At 43.2% G+C, this 24,165-nt stretch overlaps 2 protein-coding genes and 1 long non-coding RNA gene across 3 annotated transcripts; 2 read left to right on the plus strand and 1 right to left on the minus strand.

Moving 5' to 3' along the window:
• Positions 1–15,877: 15,877 nt before the first annotated feature.
• LOC109736396 (uncharacterized) lies at positions 15,878–19,333 on the plus strand. Its single transcript, XM_020295617.4, has 6 exons — positions 15,878–16,207; positions 17,052–17,160; positions 18,203–18,333; positions 18,427–18,501; positions 18,723–18,872; positions 18,985–19,333. Exons 1-6 carry the CDS (start codon positions 16,001–16,003, stop codon positions 19,102–19,104), a joined length of 792 nt encoding a protein of 263 aa, XP_020151206.1. The 5' UTR covers positions 15,878–16,000; the 3' UTR covers positions 19,105–19,333.
• Positions 19,334–19,955: 622 nt separating this feature from the next.
• LOC120976814 (uncharacterized) lies at positions 19,956–21,288 on the minus strand. Its single transcript, XR_005773251.3, has 2 exons — positions 20,971–21,288; positions 19,956–20,566 (listed from the first exon to the last, which is right to left on the minus strand). It is a non-coding gene; the product is annotated as an uncharacterized lncRNA (long non-coding RNA).
• A 108-nt stretch (positions 21,289–21,396) lies between these two features.
• Positions 21,397–23,817, plus strand: LOC109736395 (histone-lysine N-methyltransferase SUVR3). The gene is made up of 2 exons (XM_020295616.4): positions 21,397–22,067; positions 23,180–23,817. Exons 1-2 carry the CDS (start codon positions 21,458–21,460, stop codon positions 23,566–23,568), a joined length of 999 nt encoding a protein of 332 aa, XP_020151205.1. The 5' UTR covers positions 21,397–21,457; the 3' UTR covers positions 23,569–23,817.
• The last annotated feature ends 348 nt before the right edge of the window (positions 23,818–24,165 follow it).

The raw sequence follows: 24,165 nt of genomic DNA on the forward strand, positions 1-24,165 counted from the left end.
TTATTTCTTTTTTGACAGTTTCTTGATGGACGCTGGAGCACCGGCCGAAGTGATGTCTATGGCTCTGGCCAAAACCGTCGAGGCTCATGGTACGAAGAAGCGCAAGCACCCCGCCGAGACTACCGCAGACAAGCTAAAAGCCATCGCCCTGTCCAAGCCCCCCTCTCCGGGATCCCTCATTAAGCAAGTCCAGGTAATATCTCTTCTTGACGATCTTTTTCTCGATCTTGATCGTGTTTTTTCATCTAACACACAGTACTAGTACTAGTAGTACAACTTTCTGGGTGATCTTGCATTTGAGTTTTGTGTGCCAAATGACGGTTCTAAATTCCTATTTTGACCAAAACATGCGAGAGGTTGACACTGATTTCTTATAGATTACTTTCAACTACTCCCTCTGTCCCAAATTTCTTGTCTTAGATTTGTCTAGATACGGATGTATCTAATACTAAAATGTGACTTGATACATCCGTATCTAGACAAATCTAAGACAAGAATTTTGGGAAGGAGGGAGTACTTTATGAACATCAATGCTACCTTTGAAGAGGGTATATTTGCCTCAGTAACTTGTGTTATGGATATTGCAAGTAATCCCTCTGCTCTCATGCCTCTGAAGACATGTTCTAGTGTCTTTGTTCACTCATTTCTGTGCGTATATGTAGTCATATATGGAGTATAATATCGAAAATCATCTTATATTTCTGAACGGAGGTAGTAATAAAATATGGTTTCTGTTTGAATTAGAACCAGGTCCGCGGTGGAGATGAAGTTCTCAAAGTCATGCCGTGTGAACTGGAAGACCTGAGGATGAGTTATACTGCTAAACTATCCAGCTGATGTGTCCTTGTCGCCACGTGTCCTGAACTAGTGTTTTCCTGTAGCATTGTTGTCAGGCGTGTTCTCGAGGCTGTACTTGACCACAACAATTTCCTGGCTGTGCCTTCGATTGTGAAGGGTGTGGTTCTTGTAAAGCTTCCCAACAAATCTGATGCGGCTTGTCTTCATGATCATGTTTATGAGTGGAAAGACCACTCTGTTAGGTTCTCCAAGGTTAACGAGATGGTGATGGTGCATGTAGACATCTCTCACAAAGTCCATGGCCTAGTCAGTTATGCGGGGTTCATCCCGTAGGTCGGTGGCAAGAAATAATCTGCAGAGTTTAATTAGTGCAACTTTGCTTGTCTATAGTAAGTACTATTGTTCAGTACTTGATTTGTGTTTGTGAACCCTGTATTGTTTATTAGTACTGCCGCTTTTGGTGTGTGGCCAGTCCTGAGAATGGTCTATGTTAATGTCTGTCCACTCAATTCAGTCTGTATATTTTGAAGTATCCAGATCATCTTTTTTGTGAGGACGGTTTATCAATTATGGTTACACTCCAATATCTGTATGCGTTGCAGGGTTTATCGCACCCACCAGGATTTCCATTCCCATGGATGTTCGGTCCATACGATTTGTCACGACCTTTGGACTGTCCTGCTTGTGGGAGTAGGCGGGGCCCCTGCATGCCACTCGTAGTTGGATGATCAATCTTCTGTTTAGTACTTCAACATAGTGATTTCCTGGTAAGGATTCACTCGTGTCACATCAAGTAAATCTTATTGATTTACTGTCTAAATCTTATTGATTTAATGTCATGTTTTCTTTCTTTTCCTGCAATTTTACGATGCAGGTTTTGCCATGTGACATTCATCACAGAATAAATTGTTTGGTTTGCTCTACGATGGCTATTTTTGCAGGTTTCACTTCTTATGTCGTGTCAGTAACGAAGGCACTGTCCATCACTTATATTACTGGAAAAAATTGGATCAGTCTGTTGTCTGAGTACAAGCTGAATCCCTATGATGAACTGCAGTTTGGTTTAACAAAAACGCCACAATTAGTCCTTCTCGCGTTTAAAAGAAATGAAGAAAAAAACTGGATCACAGTCACGAAGCCTGGTCAAGTTAGAAAGCTGATCATAGCAGACCAGACACGATCGCCGCTGTCTCGCACATCGGTACCACCTTCAGCAATGGATCGAGCACCGGCAGTTGCTCTAGCACTGACAGCGGCAACAACTCAGTCTGATCCAGCTGAGGATTGGGCACCGACCGCGTCAGCGGATCAGGCTGATCTACTGGAGGATCGGGCATCAACACCGGCACGAGCTCTACAAGGAGCACCATCTCCGGCAGCAGCGGCGGCTTCGACACCTGCACCAACACTTGCACTTGCATTTGCTCCAGCCCATGCAGTGGCAACCGAACGAGCAGTTGCACCGGCAATAGACTGGGCTGCAGTTCGCACTTCATATACCAAAGTACTTACAAAAACCGACATGCCCACCTTCTTGGTAAGCATTGGCCGCCCAAGTGTTTCGTTCTTTTTTCTTTCCATGTTGTTTCGCATGATTCACTGTGTTGATCTAACTGTTTGGGTATGTCTTCTTGTTTGCAAGCAGAGAATTCCTAGAGCAACGAGGGAGTCGTTCAACAATCCGGGCGACAGCGGCCAAGTTTCTCTTACCATGCGCAGCCTTGGTGTGAATGGACCTGCTCAATATACCGTAAGTACAAAGGATGGTCGCCTGATGATTGATACTGAAGGATGGTCAAGGTTCAAATCCAAATCATATCTTGCGGTAGGGGATGATCTCAAAATCAAACTTTCTCGGCAAGGAGAGCTGGTCCAAATCAACTTTGAAATTCTTCAGTAGCAGCACGCAACTGCCGAACTGATCTATCCTACGAGAGATTTTGATGTAATAATCTGGCATGGTGAAACAAGTGTCCTGTGTGTATAAGTAATACGATAGTATTATTTATCACATGGTACATTGTTGATAGAATTGCAACTCTCATTGCTGGTTAGGAACTGTCGTTCGATTTCATTCCAACAGCTGCCGTGCTTTATTCAATTTTGTGTATTCGCCTTGCGACAGCATCTAAAACCAGTGCCGTACCGATCACTTGCAATATGAAAAGCGCTGAGGTAGAACACATGGCCCCCCAAACATGCAGGGTGGGCCTGCGGCCCAAAGTCCAGAACCGTGAGCCTGTCTGAGTATTATATTCTCAGCTGAACCCCCATAATGCCCGTGCGTTGCACGTAACATCAAGATGCATTTGTATGAGTATTTTATCTTGTGAGAGAAAAGGATGAACGAGGGAAGGCCTTATTTGCAAATGTGGATAGGTGTGTGGATACCTTTTTGCAAAATTGCCATAGTTTCCTTCCTATCCGTCAGATATAAATCGGACGGCCTATATTGCAGGATGGCAGGCACACCATCATCACCAACTTGTCTATACTGTGTTAAAAACAACTCTGTTTTTTATAATGTTATATATATTCCCCTTGATTTTTCTTATGTATAAAGTTGTGATATAAAAGATTTGTATATTTCTTTACAGAGGGAGTATCTCTCTGTCAAAAATATATTTTTGTGTAACTAGTTACTCCTGTCTTTCTACTTCCTTTCGCTGATATGTGGGGCATCCGGCAACGGGGTCCACGGGCCATATGCACAACTTAGAGTGCACAACTGCACGGTAGACACACCCCGGTCGTAGCGCCGCAGTAATGCCCAATGAGCCGTCAAATCACAAACCCCCCCTTTCCAGCTTTAGCAGTAAGCTAGACGGACGAAGCGGCAATATTTCACTGGGCCTGAATCCCCTTCTCCCTCGTCTGCTTGTTCAGAGAAAACCCCCTCACGGCGATTGCATAGGGTTTTCTCATGGAGAACCAGGTACGAATTCTTCATCCATCCCCGATAAATCCAAGTCCCTTGGTCAGGGGTAATCCTAGGATGGCAGCCGCTGCCGTTGATGCATTTTTCTTCCTACTGAATCTAGTGTGTTTCATTTGTAGTGCCCAAAGTGCGAGGACCCTACAGGTTTCTGCGCCCTTGGCGAGATGCCACACTTGTTCCTTCTCATCCTAACACAGGATTTTAAAACGCGCACAGTATGTTCCTAGAATCCTCTTTTCTATCTGGGAGGGTGAACATGCTGTCGACTAATTTGGAAATTTGGATTGCTATATTTGGATAAAAGGTACTACCAGTACGATGGTCAACACTGACGTGAAGGAGGAAGTTATTTCTAGATTTGGATAGGGAATACATTGTGTTCTCATATTATTTTTCCTGCAGTGCATTATTTGCTCTGCCAGAACACATGCTCAAGATGCTTGGCCTTGCCATAGCTGAATACACCAGTTTAATGGTCACAGTGAAGACAAGCCATGGATATAACTTTCGAGTTGGGTTCATGAACCAAGAAGATCGCTGCTTTTTTATGGCCGAACTTGGATAAACTTTCTCAAGTGTTACAGACTGAAAGTTGGCACACGAATGTTGATGGAAATAGCAGAACCTGGTCTCATCTTCACTGCGATCTTCCACCCCGACGTCGTTCCAATTGTTCATCCATGTTAGTTTTGTATCTAGTTCTTGCTTGTTGCATTGATTACTTCTTAATCCACCTATTCTGTCTAACTAATCACAATTTAACTTTAGAAGTAGCAACGAATCTCTCACGAAGATGCTACTTCTAACTAATATTTTCTTATAATTGGTGGCACGTGTAGGTTTTTTCAAAGTTAAGCAGGCTGCTCGTTTGTTATTCTGTAACAACTCAGTTGTTACTGATGGCATTGAGTTGACTGGGACGACATCCACAAGTTCCTACACTTTATTGATCGTCTTGAGGTCCTTGTGGGGCGTTTCAATGGTGGAAGGCCACGTGGGATATGTGTGCCACCGCTGCACTCGTTGAACAGGTCCAACTGTGTCGAGAAACTTATGGTACGAGCTGTTTTCTGTTATATATGTTGTTCATAAACTATTGCTTATACACAGTTTTACAGCTGTGATCTTCTTGAAACAGAAACTGCCCAGTTCTATTGTTCCTATACAGATGCCTGACCATGGTCGAGTCAAACTTGCGCTTGGTCACAACATGATGTTTATGTCGACCTACTCCATTCCCCTTGGAGGTGAAAAGATACTTATTCATGGGTGGTCTCAAATAATGAAGGCCCGTCCATCTTGGAGAATAGGATAGAAGATTATGTTCCTGCTTTTCCATGGCTCTAAAGCGAATATCCTGTTTATTGACCACATTGCGAGATGAAGCCGCTTTCAGAAGGTTGTGGATGCGTGGGGTGGCGTCTGGGCCTTGTCCTGGGGCTTGGCGGCCTCACCCTTGGTTAACTGTAGGTAAAGTAGCACTGTTCGGGGCGTGCTTTGTACAGTTGAACCTGTATAAGTACTCATACTGCTTTCAGCTATGGTTGTTAAGTGCCCCTGCTGGTTTCAGTTAAGGTTGTTAAGTACTCTTGCTGCTTTTATAGTCTGTCGTGTTTCTTCATTCCTATCTTCCTCCAGCCGCCAAAACCAAACCAGCGCCGGCGGGGCCGCCTGCTTTTGCCTCCCACGGCTGGCTGCGCCTCAGCGCACGCATCGCCGCCCCATCGTCTCCTAAATCGTTAACGCCGACGTCCGAGGCCTCGCCGTCGTCCTCCGCGCGCTTTGGTGCGCTCGCCGCGGCGCCGCCCTCTCGCGTTGTCAACATGGTCAACAAACAATAGGAATCGGCAGAAGTACTTGGAGAGGATGACAGTACGGGCCCACCATGTCAGCGTATGGAAAAAAATGCTTCCTCCTAGTGTTTTCCTGACATCTGGGACCCACGACATTGTGAGCGTATATAGTCAATAGACAAGAGAACAGCACAAGATCGGCTGACACCTGGGACGTAGCTGCTCGAGCAGTATTTTTTTTGTTATTGTTGAGACAGAGCAGGGTTTGAACTGGGTTGTGGCCCGTCTAGCCCAGGCTTATATTTTATGTTCACCATGTGACCAGCCCAGCTATTTTTTCTTTGTGAAAATGAGCCCAGTTTATTTTTTCTGAAGAATACCCAATCCAGGCCTATTTATTTTTCTACGCCCTGATGGGCTACAACTCTCTCAAGACGCCTGCAAATCTTGAAAGTAATATGAAATGGGTTGTAAATATAAAATTAGATGACAAATTGGCAATTACTTTATAATTTTTGAATTTTTCACATTTTTAGATTCCTATTTCACTAGGCATTAACCTAATTTAAATATATCTTCAAAGTATTTTAAATCTGGCTCGACATTTTGGTATTAAACATAGTTTGGAACCCACAAAAATATGCGAAATTGGCCGTGGCCAACCAAAAAAAATGGACTGCAATAAATTGCATAAGAAGTCGCGATGAGCTATATATAAATTATTAAAAAAAGAGGGAACTCCACGGGATACTGTTCATCGGGAGGGGTGTGGCGTACCGCAAAACGGGACTCCACGGGATACTGTTCATCTCCACCGTCGACCCCCTCCAGCCTCCACGGGCTACTGTTCATCCACCGTCGACCTCCTCCAGCCTCCACCTGCGACTGTTCATCCACGGGCAACTGTTCATCCAGCCCTCCACCGTCTACTGTTCATCCTGCCCTCCACGGGGTGGTCCTGTTCATCCAGCCCTCCACGGGGTCCTGTTCATCCAGCCCCAACCGGCTCGATCGATCGGGGTCCTGTTCATCCAGAGTCAACACCACGGGGTCCTGTTCATCCACCCCCACCGGGAACTGTTCATCCAAACCCCCCCCCCCAGCAACGCTCACTGTTCATCCAGAGGCAGCATCGATCGGCTTCAGTTAGCAGCAGTAGCGAAGGAATCGCTCGATCGGGTTCAGTTAACAGCCATCGATCGATCGCTCGGGTTCAGTAACGCGTAGCCTGCAGTGCAATCGCTCGGGTTCAGTTAGAGCCCAACGCCTCGCTCGGGTTCAGTTAGAGCCTAACGCCTTGCACCCACGCGCGTGCGTGTACGAGAGAAACACGCATCGCTCGGCCCCGACCACCCACCGTAACCGGGAACACCCCAATATTTTCCTCGCCCTCGCTTCTACCACGGTTTTTTCCGTCATGGACGGCCCAAAGAATGTCATGCAGCTGCGTCTCCGGCCCGCCCAGGACGAAAAGCCCATTTTCTGTCATGATTTTTTGTCATAGAAGTAGGACCCCACCACATCTATGATGATACCGGGTTTTGTCACAATTATCGTCATAGAAGTGTCATAAGTATGACAGAATTTTTTTTCGTTCGGCCCAAAATGTCACGGATGCGTTTTTTTTGTAGTGTTGCTTGGTCCTCGGATGATCGACGGTATGCCTCGGATTTATTCTAACACTGCTTACCGGGGATAGCATCATGTTGACTTTGCTTGTCGACTCCATCCATGGTGTGGCGACTTCTTCTGCAAAATTATGCAAGATCTCAATGAGGATTTTTTTCTGAATCACTTAGCAGCCTCTGCATCCTTCTGCCTTAGCGTGATCAATTTTTCCCACTATGCCATTTTGGTGTTTGTTTGCCAACATATTGGAAAGAAGGTGTCTCCATGTCAAGCATGCATCCGTTGAAAATTTGGTGTCAACCAGTTTTTGGAGGTTTGCATCATCTAATAATAGGATATTAGAAACCCGGTTTTACCTACGATGTTTATCTTTTTGGTCTTTTAGCTAATGACAATGTTTCTTGGTGTGCTAGAGCCCAGGTGTGTATATTCTTGGACCTTTTACATTTGATATTAATAATCCTAAACTTAATACGTTTCTAGCCTTCTAGGGGAACTTCCATTTAATGTTATCAATTTTCTTGCAGCAAACTTCAAAGTTCTCGATACTTTTTCTTGCACTTATTTTCCACAGGCTCACATATATTAGTGTTGTGCAGTTTAGATCTCAATATGATGCCCATTTATTTTACAGGTAAGGCAAGAGCTCCGCCTGCTGCTATTATGACCGGCCTCCGTCCTAGGCAGACCGAGGCCGCACGCCATCGCCTACCCCACCATGCTACACCTTGGGATTGCTGGCCGCCGAGGCCGACGCCACCTTCCGCCCCTGAACACTTTCTTTAAAATCCTGGAAAATCTCTTGGTTTCTTTACCATGTTATAATTTGTTTCTATGATTCACGTTTTATTGCGTCATGCCTCCAGGACTGTGTTTTGTAAACTAGAGTTGCATTAGCATGAGGCTCTTTTTTAATATGTAGGACTACTTCCGAACAACATACGAATTCTTCTAGATGTCCCCACACTTTCTATTTCCAATGCTTGGAACCCAAACATATGCTTTTTGGATGTCTCAGGTATGGAATGAATCACTACTGCAAGCTTTGTCCACACTTTACAAGTTATATGGAGCAAGTTGATCTTTAACAGAATAACATGTGAAATTCAACTTTTAGATTTTTTGTGTTAATTTAAATGTAGCATTCTTCCTTCTTGACCAATAGGTACTTGAGTTCTTTGTCTAATGTGGGTACTGAATATATGTGTGTCTTGTGTAGCATATGAAAGGAGCCTTGGCTGTTGAGGATTTCACAACTTTATTAGATCTTTTATCATGATATATTAAATAATTTTCTGGTATGATCTGGGAGCAGATTGTTGCTTTCGTTGGTCAGCCAATCAAGCAAAGGAATAACTATCAATTTTCCTTAATTGCACTACGGGTGATCTGCTATCAGATTATACATACAACATGCCACAACCACTTCTGCAGGTAATATGCTAGCATGTGTTCTGATTAGTTCAGCACATGGATTGTTGAAGCTTTTTCTGCTATGTTGCTTGATAGTTCCAGCCCATTGGATTTTCACGTGCTCGCTTGTTAGATGTGATATAGTTGTGCATTTTGTAGTTCCTGCTATTTTGCAGACCTCTTCCTTTATACTTTTACAGGCTCCATGGAACAACATGTCAAATTGCAATGAAGATCAGTATGTGTTTTTATGATATTTCTCCTCATTTGTTTTTAAGCTGAATCTCGACAAAAGCATCCATACATCTGTTACTCTATGCGCTAATTCTCATCTTGCAGATGATTAATTTGTTTGCAAGTAGTCTGATCAGATAGTTATGTTTTTATCCAAATGGAACATGCACTAGGGTTGCTCCAGGATCTCTTATCCAACCCTCAGCTTGAACATTATGGTCATCTCCGTTATGTTTTTAAAGGTATGAAACCTTTTTTGCTTACGTTATATTCAGATATAGACAACGACATTAGAAGTGGACCGCTACAACATTAGTGGTGCTTGCTGCAATCGTTGTTTCAAAATATCTGGAATTAATTTAAATGTATTATAGATGTTGCAAAAAAAGGTCAATGAAACTACTGCAAAATAGAAATCGGACATCAGTTCCATCGTCCATCCATTTAAATTATGTTAATGGTTATCCAATTGTCATATATTAACGCATGGCCCAAATAGTCCATGTTTTCTGCTTGTGTTTGATTAAGTCACAAGTCAGCCCCCTACTAATTTTGCTGCCATATACTACTAAATATAGGACGTTCTTGCAGTTAAATTTGAACTGCAAAAATGTCTTATATTTAGTTACAGGGGTAGTACTAAATACTTGACTACAGCTTAGGCTGGTACTTCCAATCATGGTAGATTTGAACATCAACTATAAAGGAATGAATAAGGGGTTGTTCCATGTGAGAATTTTCACAACTTTGGTAGTTCACACAGTCTGACACATGCATGGATATTGCAGGAGTTCTAAGTGAAGTGCAATCTGCTGCTGGAACCTTGCATGCCGAAGCTGGAGAAGACCGAGACTAATATCAGTTGTGACCAAGGTATTGAAGAAAATAAATGAATATGTTGAAGTGATGGAGAAGCTGGGGCAATTGAATATGAATATGTATGTTCTATTTTCCAAATATCACGATGGATCTGTGTATGAAAGTGTGCGGGCATAAACATAAAAGAACTAGGAATCAAACAGTGGAGTTCACTTCATGTATTCATTGAGATGAACTGATTTTTAGACGCAACAAGAAGTTGTAAAACTGGGATTAATGTTTCAAAGTTATATCCAAATGCTTAGTAAGAACTATGATACATCAGTAGTAGGTTATTTGAAGTGTCCAGTAACAATATTTTATTTTGGTCCAACAGTTTAGCTTAGTTTATCATTGACATGAAATTATGTGGTATGTGGGATGGGTTGAGCTCGGTTCATTAAGTTATGGCGGTCTGAGTGGAACAATTTTTATGCCTTAGAAAATGTGAAAAATTGCATTTCATTAGAGACGGCTTTGCAGAAAATTGCATGAGCGAGCAGTCCATATTTTTTTGCATCAAGTCATATAAGTTTTTGGTTAGGATATAATGGTAAATGCATTGGTTGGTTGAATCAAGAGTAAATGCATTGTTTTGTGGTAATGCATGACATTCTTGTACAATTTTTTTGTTAGGATAAAAGCGTAAATGCATTGGTTGGTTGCTTTAGGATGTAATAATGGACACAGTGGTGTATTAGTTACATGCCCAAGAATGGACATATTTTTGTTTCATGGTAATGCATAACATTCAACTGTATATTACAACGTGCCAATGGCTCAGGAGACATCGGATTTGTCTTTTTAGCTTTGGGGGGGGTCATAGGCGGCGCACGCCTTCTCCCCCTTGACTGCGGTGGCAGATCGACATGAACACAGGGGGAGGGGATCGAGGCGGATGATTTGTAAGGGTCTCCTTGGCGGTTCGTGGGGAGGTACAGTGTGAAGGAGAGACAGAGACAGGGTGAATGTGAGGTGGGTGTTATCAGTATTAAAGGAGGGGATTCCAGCGAGAAATGTTTCTTTAAGGCTTGAAACTGAGCAGGAAGGGCAGGATTCGACAGGAAAGGGGAAGCTTGTGTCGTGGGGTGGGATTTTTATGTTCGGCCCACATGTTGGACATGACAATGTAGATAGTCTCTGGACAACTATATTTCTCCCCCACATATGGTCTAGATTTATGGAAGCATGGACAATCGAGATGGTTGAATGAGAGCCTGCTGGGTGACCTTTTGATCTCCAAACACGCACGGACGTATGATGAAGAGATGAGTTTTGATCTTAAAGATGACCTTAATAATTTTTTGATTTATTTATATGTATTGTAGCCTGTAGCAACGCACGGGCGTTTTACTATTATATATATTGCTCGTGTAGGATGGTTATGACTTGAGAACGGGATTTTTATTATACCTCTTGAAGTATCGTGTGAATGAAGCTAAAGATAACACTCCTGACTTTGTATGGGTATATCTTAAGCGCATGGAGTAGATCTTAGTTCGTAATGATAATTATTTGGATCATTGCTTTCTATGTTTACATCACTGAATTACATTGCAAGTGAAGTGGGTTTAAATTATTTTTTTATTGTTGTAGGCTATCTTTTCTATACATGTGAAATTTGATATGCATTATATTTATATGCGTAGTCAAAAAAAATATTAGGCCCGTGGCTACGCACGGGCATTCTACTAGTATATATAGGTGGGGGAGGAGGGAGCAGCCAGGGGGTGCCCCAAGTAGGATCCGAATCCTACTTGGGGTATCCCCAAGTGGCGCCCCCTGCCTTATTTCACCGGAGAAGAAAAGGGAAGGGGGAAGAGAGAAGGATGGGGGGGCGAACCCCCTCTTTTCCTTCTCCCACTCGGCCTCCTGCCATGGGGGGGCGCCACCCCTTGTGGGCTGGTGTGCTCCCCTCTCATGGCCCGTATGGGCCATATATTCCCCCCGGGGGGTTCCCGTAACCCCTCCAGTACTACGATAAATACCCGATACACTCCGGAACACTTCCGGTGTCCGAATACTATCATCCTATATATCAATCTTTACCTCTCGACCATTTCGAGACTCCTCGTCATGTCTGTGATCTCATCTGGGACTCCGAACAACATTCGGTCACCAAATCACATAACTCATATAATACTAAATCGTCATCGAACGTTAAGCTTGCGGACCCTATGGGTTTGAGAACTATGTAGACATGACCGAGACACCTCTCCGATCAATAACCAATAGCGGAACCTGGACGCCCATATTGGCTCCTACATATTCTACGAAGATCTTTATCTGTCAAACCGTTATGACAACATACGTAATCCCCTTTATCCATCAGTATGTTACTGCCCGAGATTCGATCATCGGTGTCTTCATACCTAGTTTAGTCTTGTTACCGGCAAGTCTCTTTACTCTTTCTGTAATACAACACCTCATGACTAACTCCTTAGTCGTTTGCTTGCAAGCTTATGATGTGTATTACCGAGAGGGCCCAGAGATACCTCTTCTATACTCGGAGTGACAAATCCTACTCTTGATCTATGCCAACTCAACAAACACCTTCGGAGATACCTGTAGAGCATATTTATAATCACCCAGTTATGTTGTGACGTTTGGTAGCACACAAGGCATTCCTCCGGTATCCAGGAGTTGCATAATCTCATAGTCGAAGGAATATGTATTTGACATGAAGAAAGCAATAGCAATAAAACTCGAACGATCATTATGCTAAGCTAACGGATGTGTCTTGTCCATCACATCATTCTCCTAATGATGTGATCCTGTTATCAAATGACAACTCATGTCTATGGTTAGGAAACCTTAACCATCTTTGATCAACGAGCTAGTCTAGTAGAGGCTCATTAGGGACACGTTGTTTGTTTATGTATTCACACATGTATTAAGGTTTCTGATCAATACAATTCTATCATGAATAATAAACCTTTATCATGAATAAGGAAATATAAAATAACAACTTTATTATTGCCTCTAGGGCATATTTCCTTCATAATCATCATTTTTATCCTACAATCACATATACATAGGGTATTAGTATCGTATTTGCTACAAGGAGTTACATTTCTTATATTTATGTCTTTACACTGACTTTCATGATATGGAATATATACACGTGGAAGTACATCTTTTCCTCTCATGACCACTAGCTAGGCTTGTGGGTGACAACACGCCACATATCGTTGGTCGATTTGTGTCGGGTGCTATGCACTTAATTCGGGTTTATATTTCTTTGTGCTCACTTAGTAGTGTTCTCTTGTGTTGAGGTTCTGTCGTACGGTCAGTTTAAAATATGCATGTTAGGGTGGGGGGAGGACTTGAATTTCTTCAACCTGAGCCCTGACAAAAAAGTTTTCAGTAAATATACGAACATTTGGCGGCAGGGGGGAGCAACCGCCCTAAACTACATATAGCTTTGTCGTTGGCTAGTGTATTGTTCGAACATCATTAAGTGAAGATACAACCAGAGCAAACTCAAAAGTCATTTTGTTACAAATAAACATTATTTAAATTTTACATTGTTCCAAAATCCAAGTAAAGTTGCATGCAATAGTATTAGTGACAATGGATAACAACCTAAAACCACGCGAACTATTAGAAAAACTTAAACGCATAGCATCTCATACTAGGATTATTTTTGTTAGTCGTGTGAACTGAATTGCTATAGTGTAGCTTGCACACACACACCATGGTCGTCATCATCATCATCTTAAGACCTTTCAACAGACAGCGCACCGTCATTTCAAGACCCTTTCAACCCGCAGAAGATGCATATGCATCTATTGCAAACATGGTCAAATAGAAGAAGCATCATCATCTGACATACAAACAAAACCATAGTAGCTTGGATGCACACATATGCATGTGTAGGAGATCACACACCGAAGTTGCATGTGCATCTCTTGCAAACGGGATCAAGTAGAATTTTTCATAACGTTAAATGTAAGTTTTAGTTTTATATATAGTCATGATATATGTCATAATTTTTTCTCTCATGATAGAAGCAACACTTTATGAAAGTGCGTGTTAACTACCAGAGGGGGAGGGGTGAATGGGAGATTTTTAAAAATTCGTCAAATTCTGATGAATTTGACGAAGATCAGAGTGAAGAAATAGAAACTCGAGGGAACTAAATCATCACAGAAACATAAAGCATGCATACAAGATACATACGGGTGAAAAACATGCAATCATACATGCATACAAGCATGAGGAAGTTGAACTGAAGAAATGAAAGACAACATGATGAAAGTCTTCGGTTCAGATTCTTTAAAAAGTAGATCACAAATTCTTCAACAACGAAAATACTTAAGGTAAGGTTGATAAATTTGAAACCAGGTTGGCTCGGGGAAGACACAACGATTTGGTAGACCAGTTCCAGTTGATGTATCAACTGTACGTCTGGTTGAGGTGGCTGAGATGATCTCAGAGGACACTTAGTCCTCACCGTATTCCTCTTGAGCCAAGGTCACTTAGACCTTGCCCAATCATTCGTGGTAAGTATTCAATGTAGACTTCCAAAACCTTCACATACTTGTTCACCAGCACACCACAATGACTTGTGGGTGCTCAGAACTTGATGCCTAACCGTCTGGAAGAATGACAGTATTCAAAGGTAACAGACGTCGGATCACACAGATCAATCTCTTCAGTGATGCTCAATCACTTTGGCTCTGGTTGGGTTTTTCCTCACTTGGATTATCTTAAAGTCGTCAGAGGATGGGTTGCTCTCAAATGACAAGTTTCAAGTTCTCCGTAGAGCAGCCAACCAACAAGTGGTTGTGGGGACGACTATTTATAGCCAGGGCAACCCGACATGAATTGTCATAAATGCCCTTCTCAGACATGACCGTTGTCAGGATAAGGATCCGCTCGGCAGCTGGCATGCGGCGCAACAAAGGTCGGAAATCGAACTCTCCATTTCGTCGGGCACTCAATTTCCTCACGATAGGCAGATCGCACTGGAGAATTCCTAACTCCTTAGCGTGACCAAATTCTTCAGCAACGAGATGAACTTTGTCACTGTCGCTAGTAAATTCGTCAATTGTTATGAAGATTTTCAACGGCTTCACTTGAAGTGGCTAGTGTATGTATAGGTTTGAGCATCACTTTGGAAATGTGAAATATGTTTCACCTAGACCCCCCTTTAACAGTACTGATTTTCCTATGATTCAAATAAGAAGAAACAAACTACGAAAAAAACCTTCAAGCTTCAGAGTCTTCACATCAATTTCATCAAAAGCCATATTATTTTCATCACCAAATTCTTCAGTTGAAGAAATATATTTTTAAGGGTCGTCTTTCATGGGTTAAACCAAATCTTCAGGGACTATAACTCCTAATCACTAAGGGGCACTTGATGCACTTACACTTTACAACAACGATCAATACATTTTTCTTAGATTTAACTCAATATAAACATAGCTCATACTATGAACATGAAAGAAACTCTATACGGATGTATCTCGCAGTGTACCAGGTAATTACAATATCTATAGCGGCGTCTAGGAGCCATTCTAGGCCACACATTTTACAAGCAATTCTTTGTTGAAGGAATAGAGTAGGAGCTTACCCACAAACGACCTAAACAAGAAATACCGCAACCCATCCACATGACACACATGCATCTGATGGGTTCTCTCTGTTTTTTCAGGAGCTCCTATTTGTCGCACAGGCGACCCCCTCACAACTGGGCCTGCCCATGTAGCGAAGCTAGTGTATAGCAAGCGCTCAAATGTTTTTTCTTCAGTTTTTGTTACAGTTTTTTAGGGAAATAAAAAATACTTATTTTTTAAAATGATTTTTTAGACACAAAAAATTTGTAAAATTAAAAATATTTTTTGATTTTGTAGAGAACTAAACAATTTTTGAAATTTGGGTCTTTTTAGAAGTTTTTTTAATTGAATATTTCTTAAAAATTATGAACATTTTAAATTTCGATCATTAAAAAATATGAACAACAACACATTCATTTTTTTAAATTTTGAATATATTTTAGAAATAAAACAAAAAAACCGGTAAAAAAACTCTATAAAATCGACCAGAATCTTTTAGAAGGTGTTACACTGGCTAAGGTAAATGGGCTGGCCCAGTGGCTCGCTACTGCTCGGTGTATGGGATTGTCTGGCAATCTGCCGCACAGAGCGGCAAATAGGAAAAGCCCTGTTTTTCCTAGTGTACAATACCCACCGCCTCTTCCCGTCGCCAAACCGTCCCGATCCCCGAGTTAAAGCAGGACGCGCCTCGATTCCCGGCACACGAGCCGGCGAGCCGCGCAGCCTTCGACCCCGAGGGGAACCGCTCACCGGAGCACCACCGACCCGCGGGCATGGCCGAGGAGGGGAAGCACCTGGAGACGGGCCGGGCCGACCGCTCCGTCTGGCTCATGAAGTGCCCGACCATCGTCTCGCGCGCCTGGCAGGAGGCCGCCGCCGCCGCCGCCGATGCCGGAGGTCCCAACCCTAACCCTAACCCCGTCGTCGCCAAGGTCATCCTCTCCTTCGACCCGCTCAGCACCGACGAGGACCCGAACCAGGCAAGAGTCTCCCCCATCGCTCCCGTTTGCGTGGCTTTGCCTCCATCGAAACGTAGCCGCTAAGTTATTCCAATGTATGTTGTTTGGGGTTGTGGTGGGCAGAAGGTGAGCTCCGAGATAAGATCAGCTAACCCCTACTAGAATCGCATTGCCTAAACGATGATGAACTATTGGATTTTCTTTCTGTCTTAAGCACGAACTTTTCTGTCCAGGCGCATTACTAGAAGGTTGCCTTCAGCTGCGTTACTGTATGCTTTAATTGATGTTAGTTTTTCAGATATGTAACGCCTGTCTCTAGTCCGTATGTTTCACCTCGAAGTGCCATGGGTAACTTATTTTTCGAGACTTAACTCGATCAATTTGAGCAATTATAGCACTGCACTTTGGATCTTGATATATAATGTATGTGTGTTATTCAGAATTTTTCAGCTATCACTCTCTGATGAATTATGAGCATAAAATTTGTCGGTAGTTTCTGGGAGAAAAGCCTATGCAGTCTGGAGGCATTAAGCAACATTCTGGACTGTAACAAATCGTGAAAGGGCTTAGCATAACTGCGTAAGCATGTATGCTCTACAACGAGGCTTAAAAACTAACGCTATCTCTGGTGGTTAAACAGTAGTGCCTGTACATGTCTTTTCCATTTTTCCTTTCCAGAACTCGGTTGTCAGTTTTTATGCCTACAGTCATATAAATGTTGTTCATCCATCTCCTCTCTCTTTGTGCCCCAGTTTCCCCAGAGGCCATAAGACAGCACTGTTCACTAAATTTGTATAATAACATCCATTTGAGATGTTTTTGTTATGGTACCTATGTTTCTTATACGGTGTTAGTGAAATAACAGTTCAAGATGGAGATGGCTCAAACTAACAATGGCAACACACCGAAGAATTACTCTTTGAATATGTTCAAGGATTTTGTGCCAATGTGTGTTTTCTCTGAGTCTAACCAAGGTAATATGCTGTCTTTAACCTTTTTATTGTATCAACATGCATTTAATTTATTTTTCTCAGAAAACGTTGAGATCAGTTGTTTCCGTAAGTGAGAAATAAACAATGCTTGTTTTACCAATATATGCTTCTTAATGTAATAATAATATGTATTGCATTGTCTAATTTGGTTCAGAAGCTAGTTACACCTCATGCCAACGAACCCCACCGTAGTCCTGAAATTAAGGTGTTTAATAAATTCTAGAGTCCGAGTCCTCAGGCCCCAATTATCTATAGTTATTGCCTTATTGGCATAGTTGAGCTTTGTTTTGGGAAACGACCAGGAGCTCTAGCTATTCATTAAGTAGGAAAAGAATTGGCACAGTTTATATATAGTCCAGGTCTGATTGTACATATTGTGATATTGGGATAGTGCTAATTTGTCGATATCATTATACTGTCAGGCTGCTCACAAATCGGGTCCTCTTGTCGAACTATTTCCTTCTATAAGTCTGTTTAGTTTGAACTTGCTCTTTAAGCACCTTGTTGATGTTTCAGTTCTAATTAATCCACTCAATATATGGTTTGTTGTGGGCTCTCTACTTTTTAGATTTTGCAAGCAACTTCATACGTAGTCATTTCAGTATACCTGCTGGCTCATATCATGTGTATCCCATCACATACGTGTTTCCATAAAGCATCACACGAAGCTCAGAAATCCTATTTGCTAGTTGATGGCTAGTTAATTATATATTTGGCCTTTGGTTTATCGTGCCTGTTGGATGTTTCCCTTTAACAGGGTTAAGGGCAATAACTAACGTTTAACTGTACTGCTTTTAGTATCCATTTTTTCTGTACAGTTTCTTGGTTGTGTCTTGTTACGTCGTACTGGCATCACATACGTTTTATGCTGTTGCCTTTGGAAGTTTTTTTGGTAGATTCTCCTCTACCACATGTTATATGCACCCTGCTGAACCAATACAATTTACACAAGCTGTTTATTCGGAACAACACAGCACTAATTTTTTTTCTGCGTCACATAATTACTGCGTTCTGTTTATTTCAGGGAAGCTTGCATGCGAAGGAAAAGTCGAGCACAAATTTGACATGGAACCGCACAAAGAAAACCTTTCAGACTATGCAAAATTATGCCGTGAGAGGACTAAAAATTCTATGATTAAAACAAGAAAAGTGCATGTGAGAATTTTAATTTGATCTTGCCCTTTTCTGTCTCTTACATCTTCCAAGTGTTGTCATGTAAATTCACCTTTCCCCTTCATTTCTTTGTAGGTACTTGACAAGGAGCATGTGAATGTGCGCACAATGATTAGCATGATTGGTGGCGGGCCTCATTCTGGTCCAAAGGTAGTCGTCCTTGCTCAAGATGGCTAAGACAACTCTCAAGATTGCTAGGGGTCTTGAGAGTACTAATAAATGGTTCTGAAGTTAGGATTTCCATCTTATACCTTACATGTTATGTTTTCAACAATTACCTTCTCTGGCAACAAAAGCATTCCCAGTAAACAGATCATTTGAATTGGTCTTCTTTTAAGAGTCTCATCACTCCTAATTTTCGTGCTTATCAGGACAAGAAGAAGCCGGCGCCAACCAGAACTCCTGAAGTGAAAAGAACACGAAGGGATCGTGGGGATATTGAAAACATCCTATTCAAGTTATTTGAGAGGCAGCCGAATTGGTCACTGAGGCATCTAATGCAGGAAACTGATCAACCAGAGGTATTTTGCCTGATTCCTAGCTAGAAGCATTTATTTACTGATAAGACGTTGATCCGTTGCTTGCTACAGTTACTGCATTCATTTGTGACCTGATGGCACCTTATTCATGCAGCAATTCCTGAAGGAGATAATGAACGATCTTTGCGTCTACAACAAGAGAGGGCCGAATCAAGGGACGCATGAGCTCAAGCCTGAATACAAGAAGTCTGTTGAGGACACTAGCGCGACCTGAAGTCTATATCATCTCTTATGATATGCTATACCTGAGAGCTAGAAGCCCGTATGCTCTGATAAGTTGAATGTGGGTCATTGACAGATTCTGACTCCAGCCTGTTAGTTGCTGATGAATCGCGTATGCTTCATCTGGTTGTTCTTTGCAAAAGTAATTTTTATGCTGTATAAGCCTCGAGATATCTTGTTATACCACGGTTTGCCGTATCAAAGATCCTGAGTTTTCAGCATCCTTGTGTCCCGAAGGAAAAGTTGTTGATGTTTCTGTGTATAAGAAGTCTTGGTCTTCTCTGCCTTATGGGGTGTTTGGATTGTGATCAAAGCCTACTCTACCAACTTTTTGGTTATGACCAAAAATCCTTGTTTGGATGATACCAATCGTAATTGTTTGTGCAGTTGTGCATTCCATTCCATTCCATGAACTTGCTGCAGGCCTGCGAGTTATGCAACCTACCTGCTTTGGGTACTAGTACCGGATATGCATGCTGGAGTAGTAGAAAAGAAAGTTAGGGAGCGTTCGGTAGCCTGCATGAATTTTAGGCACTTTGCATCTTTGTGGTTTGACTCAACCAGGCACTTTGCATCTGTGGTCCGGCTCAACCAGGCTGAGATACAAAAGATCATGTTCTGCACACACTTGTTTGCCTGCACCCCCTCTAGCCTGGCTGAGCGGAAACAAAAGCATTGATGTTTGGTTGCAAGCTTGTTCTCCGCAGATGCAAAGTGTTGTTGTTTGGTTACATACAAGACAATGTGATCTGGTAATCTCTTGTTCGAGTGGTGAGGTTATAGGCAAGACAACTAATAACAGGCATAACATAAACCAGAGTCTTAAACTGTACTCACACACAGTTAAACTACTCCATCTATATTAATTGTTGTTGATTTAGTACAAGAGGGAGTAACACACACTTACTAAAAGAGTCACCAGAGTCTCAAACTAATTGTCCAACTTAAACTAAAAGGCGCAAAGATAACACCTGAAGGGTCCATGGCAAATGCCTCTTCATGCTCCTTGCACTTGGCCACCAACTCAACCACATCGTCATTGAAGACGATCACCAGCAAGGTGTCGGGACTCGGCAGCTTGTAAGGTGACGAGGTACCCGATCTTGATATGGTGAGAAACGGTGAAGGGGGCCAAACCTTTATCAAGGGTGAGTCTGTTGTTGATCGTCCGGACCATGATCCTCCAGACGCAGCTGGTGCTCGTCCTCAGCACGAATTGTGGTGGGACAATGGTCAAGTGCTTGGTTAAGTCACAGGGCGGCAGACACTCCAACTAGGGGTGCAAGTATGACCTTGCATAAGTGACTTGACGTCCTCATGGAAGTGGTCATAGTTCTTACGCCTCTTCGGGGCGTTGCGAGCTCCACCATCACCTTGCCCTTCTTGTCAAATAAAACATTCTTGCCCTTTGAGGAGTTCCCTGAAGCTGCATTGTTGAGGACGAGCTTGTCATTCTGCATTGAACGTATGAACAACAGGTCAATGAATGTACCTTGATCAGTGAGCATGCATACTATTCCTAGTAGGCACTCTTATTCCTACTCTGGTCATAAGCACAAAGCATGGAAGCACGCAATATGGATTAACCCGATTAGAGGGGAATCAAATCGAATCGGATCGAAGCAAAAAAAAACTGATCAGATGCGCTTCGTTCGGTCTCAAATCGAAGCATGCAACAACTGATGCCTAAATCGACCGCTACAACTACAATCGATGCTCAAATCGAAGCCTACAACTACAATTGATGCCTAGATCGACGAATACAACTACAATCGATGCCTAAATCGAAGCTTACAACTACAATCGATGCAAATCAAAGGGTACAACTACAATCATGTAAAATGGGGAGATGGCTAACTGCCATTGCCGGACGTGTGAAGGAGAGGTGACGTTGCCCTTTGTCCAGATCTTGCCACCGATGCTCGCTGTCGGTGCTCAGTCGTCGATGAGAGTGTGAAGAGAGGAGAGAGTGAGCCATTGGAGAAGGGTGCGCGGATTTATGGCGCCGCTTCCGGAAACAACACGACGTCTCCCGCGTATCCCCACGCGTACATCCGCATCCACCACACATGCGTTGTGTTGCATCGCTCAGACCTAGCTCTTAAAAAACTGCCGATTCAAGCGTTTTTCGGAAGCCATGTTGAGAAATGCTTTAAGTTTCACATGGATCGAGAATAGAAGTCCAAACAGGCTATAACTACGGGTCTAGTTGAGGTATATGCACGCTACCAGCAGACGCTCCCTTGCTAAAAACAAAACTAAACAGACGTCCCCCCGCTGTAGGAAAAATAATCTTTCTCAGGGACTGTCAAAAAAAAATCACGCTCCACCGGCCCCTGCCCGGGATGAGAAATCCAACGGCGGCCGATGCCGTCAGCGAGTTGGCGGAGCTGGTCCTCCCGTGGCTGCCGCCGCCCGACCTTGCCGCCGCGGCTTCCGCCAGCCGCGCCATGCGAGCGGCCGCGTCTGCCGTCACCGCCCGCCGCGCCGCCGACTCGGCTCGCGGCCTGGAGGCCTTCCCTGCCCCCTTCGTCAACCCCATCGACTCCCAGCCCTACTCCTACTTCATCTACACGCCCTTCTCCCTCATACCTTCCGCGGCCTCCTTCCACGCGCAGCCGTGGGGCTGCGCATGGTCCCGGACTCCGGGCCCTACCTGGCCCCGCCCCGACCTAGGCCTCCCCTTGGCCGGCTGCTCGTGCGCCCGGGGGGAGTGCGGCGGCGCGGCGTGCGCGTGCGCCGACGCGGAGGCCGAGGCGGCGGATGCGTCGGGGGCGGGTATGGCGAGCCTCAGCGAGTGCGGCGACGGGTGCGCGTGCGGGCCCTCGTGCGAGAACCGGCGGACGCAGCGCGGCGTCACGGTGCGGCTGCGCGTCCTGCGCCAACTGAAGAAAGGGTGGGCGCTGCACGCCGCCGAGGTCATTCACCGCGGCCAGTTCGTCTGCGAGTATGCCGGTACGATTCTAGAATACACCCCTCCCTAGTTCCGATGACGCTGCTGAATCCTTGTCAAAATTGTCGATCAATGAATGCTAGATTGATGATTTATGAATTTACACTAGAGTATGCAAAGTCATGATTTCCCTTACATATTTGTCAAACGATGATGCTTGGATGCAGATAAGTTCACCTGCAGATGTGCCTCACAACTGATCCCCGTGGTCAGTTTTGGTCTCAGTATGGTGTATTAGTTGTGACTCTCGTGTTTGTTTCGGTTTACACTGAATTGCGTCAAGGCTTCAAAGAAAATCAACGGACTTGATAATTAGTTGCTTAGAGGGCAAGAACTTGCTACTGTATCGTGGTTCATGTCAAAAGCATTTTCAGGTAGGATAGAGGGTCCCTTGAAAATATCTGAAAGAATCATGCACTTCGAGTGTAAGGTGTGGTTTGGGATAGGTATCTGTATGCAGTAATGATGTGCTAATCTTGATAAATATTTGAAGGAGGTTTGGAATATGGAAGCCCAATCTCCAGTTTTATCTGAACAGAATCATAGAGTTTAGAGTGCACACCAGCAATGCAAATGCCTACTTTGTGGGTGGCTAGAAAATTATTGTTCTGCATTAGAGCATTGTTGTTTGAAAAAACTGAACTTCATATACCAATGACTGGGATCACTGAAAATTCATGTGAGCCCTCATCATCTTTACCTGGCATCATCTATGAGCTACTCAAGTTTTGGGTACTTCCCAAATACCGTTTGTTGTTGGCCTACTCCATTGGTTTGTTAGGCTGCATTTATTGTTAAATCCCTTTTGAATTGTGAAGGGCTGCATATAAAGTTCTTTTTGGCTCGGCGGTCGGGTGTGCTTATGTTTTGGTGACTAGATTACTTCGTATTCTGAATGGCAGACTGAGCTTACCATTTTCCAGTTTTTAATCTGAAAGACAAATATAAGGGCTGTAGCCTGTGGGAATTAGAGGGCTGATTGGAAAATCCCTTTCGTAATCTTCACATAACTTTCTTTAGGTCAGCTTTAGCTTACATTGGTTTATTAATTGCGGGTTATGTTCCTGCCAACATTGACTTTAACTATGCTATATTTATGTTTGAATTATTATAGGTGAGTTCTTGACAACAGAAGAAGCCCGGAGGAGGCATAGGCTGTATGACGAGCTTGCCTCGGTTGGTAAGCTCTCTCCTGCACTCCTGGTCATACGAGAGCATCTTCCTTCTGGGAGAGTATGCATGCGAGTTAACATTGATGCAACAAAAGTGGGAAACGTGGCTCGTTTCATCAACCATTCATGTGACGGAGGCAACCTGCGCCCTATCTTAGTGAGGAGCTCTGGCTCGTTGCTCCCAAGGCTCTGCCTTTTTGCTGCCAGAGATATAGTGGACGGGGAAGAGCTCGCCTTCAGTTACGGGGATGCTAAACCCAATCCTAAGGGCTTACCGTGCTTCTGTGAAAGCTCGTGTTGCCCTGGTGTATTACCTGCAGAAGAAACCTAAGTTCGTCTCATCGGTTGTAATTCCTTCCAAGCAAATTTTGTTATGCGCTGTTTGTACTTTACAAGAATGTTGGCTAGCTTCTGGATGAGTTATTATTCCTTCATTTCATCAGTTGTAATTCGTTCCTAACAAATTTCATGTATTCCTTTTAATATGACATCAATTGTAACTGCCGACTTTGTAACAAATTGGATAATGTACTCTTTCTTAACAAGAGATTTGCTGCAAGGGAAGTAAACTTGCACAACAGATCGATTCGCCACGAGAATGAGGCTTGTTTCTTACTAAAACCTGCATTGTCTCTTAAATATGTTGACAATGGAGTCTGTGTTGTCAGTTGGGCACACATTCCCTTCCTCTGTTCCGTTGTCTCTTCTCTGGTTTATGTTTCTACTTTCAATTTTAGAAATATTTCAGCAACAATCGAAATCACCAAAATTCAGTGTTCTTGGTTTGCATTTTGGCTAAAGGGCTGAAACATTCACTAGAATTCAACCAAACATTTGATTTTTTTTTTGAAAAATATTTAAATATCGTGTATTACTGAAAGTGCAACGTTTTGACTGAAAGGCAAATATTTTAGTGTCCAATGAAATC

Source organism: Aegilops tauschii, chromosome 3 (assembly GCF_002575655.3).
Source record: "Aegilops tauschii subsp. strangulata cultivar AL8/78 chromosome 3, Aet v6.0, whole genome shotgun sequence".
Classification (NCBI taxonomy): Eukaryota; Viridiplantae; Streptophyta; class Magnoliopsida; order Poales; family Poaceae; genus Aegilops; species Aegilops tauschii.

Bases quoted from the DNA above. Each gene is read 5' to 3' on its own strand.
- LOC109736396 (XM_020295617.4), top strand. From the start codon at position 16,001: ATGGCCGAGGAGGGGAAGCACCTGGAGACGGGCCGGGCCGACCGCTCC. The intron at 16,208-17,051 runs GCAAGAGTCTCC...GTGAAATAACAG, and splicing joins CCGACGAGGACCCGAACCAG to TTCAAGATGGAGATGGCTCA. The intron at 18,334-18,426 runs GTGAGAATTTTA...ATTTCTTTGTAG, and splicing joins TTAAAACAAGAAAAGTGCAT to GTACTTGACAAGGAGCATGT.
- LOC109736395 (XM_020295616.4), top strand. From the start codon at position 21,458: ATGAGAAATCCAACGGCGGCCGATGCCGTCAGCGAGTTGGCGGAGCTG. The intron at 22,068-23,179 runs GTACGATTCTAG...GAATTATTATAG, and splicing joins GTTCGTCTGCGAGTATGCCG to GTGAGTTCTTGACAACAGAA.